Source organism: Leiobunum rupestre, chromosome 2 (assembly GCF_980474605.1).
Source record: "Leiobunum rupestre chromosome 2, qqLeiRupe1.1.hap1, whole genome shotgun sequence".
NCBI classification, from domain to species: Eukaryota; Metazoa; Arthropoda; class Arachnida; order Opiliones; family Sclerosomatidae; genus Leiobunum; species Leiobunum rupestre.
In genome coordinates this window covers 7,009,108-7,016,420 of record NC_143385.1, presented here as the reverse complement: position 1 = coordinate 7,016,420, position 7,313 = coordinate 7,009,108, and the positions used below count along the sequence as shown (strand labels likewise).

The following is a 7,313-nucleotide window of genomic DNA, read 5'->3' as shown; positions in this document are numbered from 1 at the left end:
ATTGGTAAACTTGGTTCTGGACCCCAACTCCCTTTTAGAAAAACTATTGGAAAGTATTTGAAAAGGAAATAATCTGTTGGTTTGAAAGCTATTGGTGCACTACTTCCAATATATTTCTTTTGGAATAGAAGGTACCTAATATGAGGCGATCCAATTGTACGAGAAATTTACTGGAAAAGTCTATAATATGGAAACATTGGTTTCCAATATCTGTGGCTAATTCTCATAATATTGAAACTAATGTTAAAGAAAATTGGCATAATGCAGCTATTGGTTTCCATTGGACTAACTAATCTGTAAATTTTTTCGTTTATTTCCTATTGGAATGCTATTGGGGTCCATGTAGGAAAACTATTGGGATTTCTATTGGAAAATGATCCAATTGTTTTTCCCTTAAGGCAAATTTTAGAGCAACACAAGTTTTGAACCACAGAGATCAATGAGTCATATCTTGTAGATAAACACTGCACAAGCGCTTTTGCCAGGGGAGCAGAAATACCAGGATGAATTGAGAGTTAGAGAATTCTTAGATTAGAGGTGGAAGGGAATGAAAAAGGTATAGGGGCAGACATTGTATGAACTGTAGACCCATAGAGGATGTTAATTCAATGGTACAGCACTGGGCGCAGATATGGTTTTAATCGTACAAGCCATGATTACAAGACAAATAATTATTTCTAAGATTTTACCGTTCTTAGTTTTAATGTTAATTCCAAATATGTTGCCCATTATTTGTATGGAAATATTTTTAGATCTGTGCAATTTTTTATTTGAAGTACAATTTACATCAAAATTTAACTAAGCGTATGTTCTCATAATTGCTGTTATCCAATCTCTTCTAGTTGAAACTTTTGTAAATATTCCTGGTCTGTTGGGAGTAGCGCAAACACCATCTATTATGTTGGTTTCTGTCATTGAGCTAGTGATTCCTGCTAAAAACCATTTACCCCCTTCTTCACATACCAAAGGTCCCCCACTATCGCCCTGTAATATGAAAAGTATTTTTTCATGTAATACAAAATTGAAATAAGAATAGAAAAAAAAGGAAACGAAATGGCATTCTGGTAGAAGCAAAAGTTTATAAAGCACTTTTTGGGGGAAGTATGGAAGGGCCAATACCCGCTGTGTTAAAAATAGCAAACAATTAAAATATTGCCAAAAACTAAAGAATCAAAGCTCTGAAGATAGCTTAGTAACATAGCGTAAGCTCTTGTCTAACAGCATATGGTGTGGGTTCAAATTCAGGGACCAGGCTGAACATTTAATTTAGTGAAAAACTTAGTTACAATATTTTAAAAACATATGGTTTCTATATTTAAAATATTTCTTGTTCAACCATCCTTTTGGCAACAATTTTAAAAATGGTTGCACTCTATTAACAGCTCATTGGTTTTTATAAGCTTGATAAATGTGGATCTATCATTAAGTTAGTATTGGTATTTTCATATTCTGCATGACCAAAATATTTTTAAACAGAGGTATTTGTTTTAGCTTGGGCTCAAGATCACGGTTGGTAAGCTTATGGATATTGGTTACCTATTAGCAATGATTTAGGATCTCTAAACATGTCTGTACAAAACCACAATCTAAATAAAATACTATAAATTTAGGCCTTCACACCAACATTAAGTATTTCAAACAGAAAAAAACCTACATGACAAACACCATGTCCACCATTAAGGTTTCCAGCGCAAATCATGTTTAAATCATTTGTAGAAACAAACATATTTTCACATCTTGATATGTTATGAACTTCCATTTGAACTTGTTTCAATACATGACTTTTTCCTGAACCTGTAAGTATTTATGCCTACATTTATTGCTAATTCATTATTTGAAAACAAAATCAAAAACCTACCTCTTGTATCACCCCAGCCAGTAGAATAGCATTTGGTATTTACTTGAAACTGGTGATTTTTTGGTGGCAAACATATTGGCCGCACGTAGTTAGTAAACTCCACCGGTGAATTCAGTTTAACCAAGGCTATATCTGAGCTTTCATTGTGCTCACCAAAATCTTTAAACTGAAAAATGTGTGCTATAATATTTTTGATAATTACTGGCCAAGGCAAGGGTGAAGCAAAGCTATTTAATATTAAAATGGTAATTAGTCATCAAAGCCTCTCTCCAGAGCCCCACACTTCCTAGAATAACTACCATATTGAACAAGTAAAAAAATTGCCATTCTGTAGCTAAAGAAATAAACACTTGTTTAAGTAAGTGAACACCATAGTTACTGTATGAATTTAAAAAAATAGTTTTATATATATAGTTTTACTTGTTAGTGCCAAAAACATTTAGGATTATATATTTGTACAAGAAACAGTAGTTACGATTTCTAAATCTCTAGCTTATGACCAATAATACTGCTTTATGACTAACAAGGAGACATCCCGAGGTGTTTTCTCCACGATTGTTTTCAAACTCTGGGGTTAAGTAGACCTTGATCATGTACCTTGAAAGCTCCTAAAGGGAAAAGCTTCAATGGCCATTCGTTTTGCCATGGCAACCAAAAATGTTTTAACAACTCAAGTTTAAACTTTCTCTACGTAAAATAGCATGGCAAAATCACGGCTTGTATTTAATTGATTTAACCCAATTGTATCAATTTTATAAATTTTCCCAAATTTTTAATTTTTTAACTTTTAGATCCATGATTTTGCTGTTATTTTACGTAGAGAAAGTTTAAACTTGAATTGTGAAAAACATTTTTGGTTGCCATGGAAAATGAAATGGCCATTGAAACCTTTCCCTTTAGGAACTTTCAAGGTACATCCAGGTCTACTTTACCCCAGAGTTAACTGTGAATTTCTATACCAAATAAGCGCACAGCACCTCAACTGAGTGGCTAAGATGGCTTATCATTGCTGGTATGTGCCATTCACAGCCTTAAAATATTGGTTGCACAGAATTTGAAAGTTACATAACTTTTCATAACACAAGTTTGTTTGTACCTATGGGGATCATAACATAACCTTTAACTTTTTTATTGGAATTGTAAAACTGAATGCACTTACTTCTTTTTCGCTAACACCAAATATCACAAATCTTTCGATACCTCTAATTTGTTCATTGTCATTTCCGGCATATTTTAAATGACTTCCGAGTCTCACTCTCCAATTCTCAAATTTTCGATTTCTGAAATAAATCATTTCTTCATAGCTTGCTTGAACAAAATGAGTATGTTTCCAAAAGTTGGTTTTTCAACTTTTAGCAATGTCAAGTAGAAGCTTACTAGTTATTTTCATCTCATTAAATAAATGAGAGTGTACAATGTTATTGTAGGATTATATTACAAAATTCAAATTGAAATTAGCTTCCTAAAGTAAGATCTATGTTCTAAAATTTGGCAAATTCATTCAATCAAAAATCAATGTAGCAATACCAATGTGGCTCTTTTTCTCACATTTGGTGCCATTTATATGTGTATTTGCATTTTTCAATAGAAAGAATGATCCAAACCAAAAACAGTAGGTATGATTTTTCACTCTAAGATACCATTATTATAAATACTCACGATCCAAAGCAATGGGCTGCGGTGAGTATCCATTGATCTGTGAATAGAGAACCTCCACAAACATGGCCACTCGGTATTGTAGACCATATTTGAAGATCCACTTGCCAAGGCCATGAGCCAGGAATAACTTCTTGACCTCCAATTATTCGATCTGAACTTGTAGATAAGTCTGGTTTTATTGGGGTTGTTCCGCAAGCTATGTCATTTTGTCTTGGACGGTTAACTGTCATGCATACATAATATGAGACAATTTTGATATAACCAAGAATACAGTTATTTATTCTCTGGGAGAATGACTGTTTTAGGATCATCCTTCGACATCATGGTCAAACTTTCTTACGGCATGAGACGGGGGAGAAAAAACATCACGGGTGCAGTAATAAGTTTTAGGGAACCAATGAGATGCTGGGTTGATTTTATGTTTTTTCGGGGGAAGGAGCATACTCTTCGAACATGAGAGGGAATGCGAGCAACAATAAAAATAATCTCAACATAGTCATTCATCCCTAATTATAAACAAATACATTCTTGTCATGACTATATGAAATGAATTCTGCTATACCACATTTGACCTCATCTGAGCCATCACCACAATCTTGGATTCCATTGCAAACAGCTTTCTTTGCTGGAATTAAGTAATAAAATTAGGGACGTACACATAATATCCTGTTATACATCCAAAATCTTACCAACACATTTGTCGTTTTTGCATCTGAACCTTAAAAACCCACAAACTCCTAAGACATCAATTCAAAATATTATTTCATGAATCGTTAAAAGTCTAGTAGTTAGTTTTCAAAATGCAAAACAAAACCAAATATACTTTTTTGCTTGTTAACTATTTTGATAACTGATTTATTTACTTGACAACACTATCCAGATTAAAATTTTGCCTTGGAATATGTTTCAGTTTTGTTTTATTTAAAACAGCGTTGCCCAATTTATTTTAAGTTAATAAGAACCGCCTATGAACTGTGTTGCTAATAGTACTGTTTTATCAATTTATTTTAAGTTTGGTTCTATAGTGCATGGCTGAATTAAGTATGTGACATAGTATATCTAACGTTTTTAGATGATGCTGCTATAAATTGTAGTACATGCACTACATATCAGTTTTTAATGCCTAAATTTTGTATGCTCATGTATATTATTTATAAGTGGAGTAATCTTAAAGAAATAGTTTTAAAAACCCTTTTACCCTTTAGTAAAGAAAAATCAAACTCACCGTCCCTTCCAATTCCCTTATACCTATAGTGAATGTGGTAACCTTTACCAGTGCCCATAAAATCACTGGTAAATTCAAATGATACCGAGCTTGTATTGGTGGTGAAATTGACAGGTGATGTAATTGAAGCACAGACGGTTTTGAAAACAAGACCATCATCGCGGAATCTAATTCGGTCTGCTTCGCAAAGACCACTTGCCTCCAGATCCACGGACATTAATGAAAATTCTATAACCTTAATTTTACAAACGTCAAATTAATATTTGTTATAAAAATAATTGTAAAATTATGATTTTACAGGATAGTACTTTCCTCAAGTAGTATTTAAATCAGATAAAGCTTAAGTTATTGTTACCTGTCCAGGCCGGTTCATGAAGATGTAGGAGCATTTGGCATTATTCTCATACTTCTTTCCATCTAAGAAACCTGGACTATAGATATCACCTTCATCATTCGTAATCAAACTTGGTTGTTTGGTACCACATGCTTCTGTGTCGGATTTGGTATCTGCTGTGACCTCTGTAAAATTCAAAAATGTTTGAAATAAATTATTTCCTTCTAAAAGAGTCATTTCTGTATAATTATTTAAAGTTATTTGAAAAAGCAGCTCTGATCTATGAGATATTATTGTTGATGTAAACTTCAATCGACCATCCCATTTCTATCCCTTCGAATTGAAATGTTTTCTAAAAGATAGATCCAGTTAAATAATTTCCGGTGATTCCTGTCCAATCAAAACCAGATGGTCTGATATTGGGGAAAAACAAGTTTGTACTTACAAGGAGACGACCTGAGGTTATTTTAACCAATTTTGTTTAAATTTGGTGGATAAGTAGACCTTTGAAATGGCAACAAAAAATGTTTTTGATTACTCAAAATGGAAATAAACATGGATAAATCGCGTGTACATTTCGTTGAAACTTTTCCTTTTGTGAAAGTTCAAGTTAAGTAAAGTTCGACTTATCCCCAGAATTTAAACAAAATAAGTGAAAATCACCCTGGGTCGTCTCCTCATTTGTAGTCTGAGTTTAAAATTCAGGTTTTTATGTTAAGTTTTTTTTTTAAATTGGTAATAGCTTTAAATTTATAATTTTTTCAGTGAAATAATTCCACCAGGGATATTGTTAAATGAATTTCCCTCAATTTCTTAAGTTCTTTTTCCAATTTCAAAAAAGTATTGTTGACCCTTTTAAGAGCTATATAGGTTAGGACTAGTCTGTGTTTTAAAAATTAAACTACTTATCCATAGAATTTTCAGTTATTTAAATTACTTATGTGGACAAAAATAGACACCTATTAAAATTCTTTTTATTCCTAATGTTCAATTTTTTTTCTACTTTTTTGAAACTATACCTAGTTACATTCCCAACACAATTTACAAACAAGTTAGTTATTGCCGACGTATTATTCAATCTAAACTACTTTTAATTTAATATTACGCTATCTGGAAAATAACATTTATTTACCATAAATAGTGAACGTTAGTCCGTAAGCGAATATTGACCAAAACAGTGTTTTCAAATGCATTTTTTGCTGCTATTTAAATATATGAACTGATGTGGCTGCTGGCTATTATAAAAGTCTTATGTTTCAGATGTTAGGTCTTTCAGTTGTGCAAAGATTATATCAATTTCAGTATCTTTACTTACATGGGAAAATAAACATAATGGCTACTAATCAATATGTAACTTAGTTTGATATGGCATATAATTATGTTACAGGCAGATAATATGAGATAAAAGACAAACAAGATTAAGCAGCAAATAATTATAATTTTGAAGGTCTTTTATCTCAGTTATTTAAATTTGGTTGCTTTATGATTCACTAATCAATGGTGCAGGCTTAAACGACCTATAAATAATGCATATTGTTCTGTTTTTTGAAATGTGAACTACAGTGGGAACAGATTTTAGTCAACTAAAATAAAAAAGCAATATTAGATAATTTTACTAACCTTTTTTGAGATAAAATATTGGGGTTTCGTTTATTTTGTTAAATAGAATGTAGACTAGGCGCAAGAGAATTTCCATTTTCCATTCAAGGCCTTTATAAGATTCATAAAGTATTTTATTTATGTATGTAAATAGTACACTTTAGCCATCTTTTTACATGCTTAATTGCATATAGCGCCTAAAATTTTTTTTATTTGACCCATAACACTTTCAATATTCATTTTAATTTCTTTATGATATAGTTAGGAGTTATTTAAAAGTTTATGTTTTAGACGTATAGAGAAATTAATTCATTGTAACACGGCAATACAGCAGATGTCAAATATCAAATATAATAAATAGGCCTAACTTTTATACATCTTTTTTAAAATTCCTGATTTAAAAAAGTACATCGATTGCTAAGCTGCATTGAGCTTATATGCAGTCGTACAGAATGAAATGGTTGGATATACGTAAATGGTAATAGAAGAGAGAATGATAATACAAAAACCTGGGTGGGAATGATATAATTTGGAATGTCTTAGTTATCGAAGTTAGGGCATATATTTTTTACTGTTGGTATAATTAGCTTATAATAAATTGTAGTAGAATTATATTTGGTCGCTTAGGATTTTTATCT

The 7,313-nt window shown here is 31.8% G+C and overlaps 1 protein-coding gene across 1 annotated transcript; it reads right to left on the bottom strand.

Moving 5' to 3' along the window:
- Positions 1-745: 745 nt before the first annotated feature.
- On the bottom strand, positions 746-6,333 carry LOC149955620 (chymotrypsin-like elastase family member 2B). The gene is made up of 10 exons (XM_090165336.1): positions 6,209-6,333; positions 5,098-5,261; positions 4,743-4,977; positions 4,207-4,254; positions 4,080-4,142; positions 3,518-3,740; positions 3,018-3,138; positions 1,859-2,024; positions 1,655-1,794; positions 746-984 (listed from the first exon to the last, which is right to left on the bottom strand). Exons 1-10 carry the CDS (start codon positions 6,267-6,269, stop codon positions 799-801), a joined length of 1,407 nt encoding a protein of 468 aa, XP_090021462.1. The 5' UTR covers positions 6,270-6,333; the 3' UTR covers positions 746-798.
- Between the last annotated feature and the right edge of the window lie 980 nt (positions 6,334-7,313).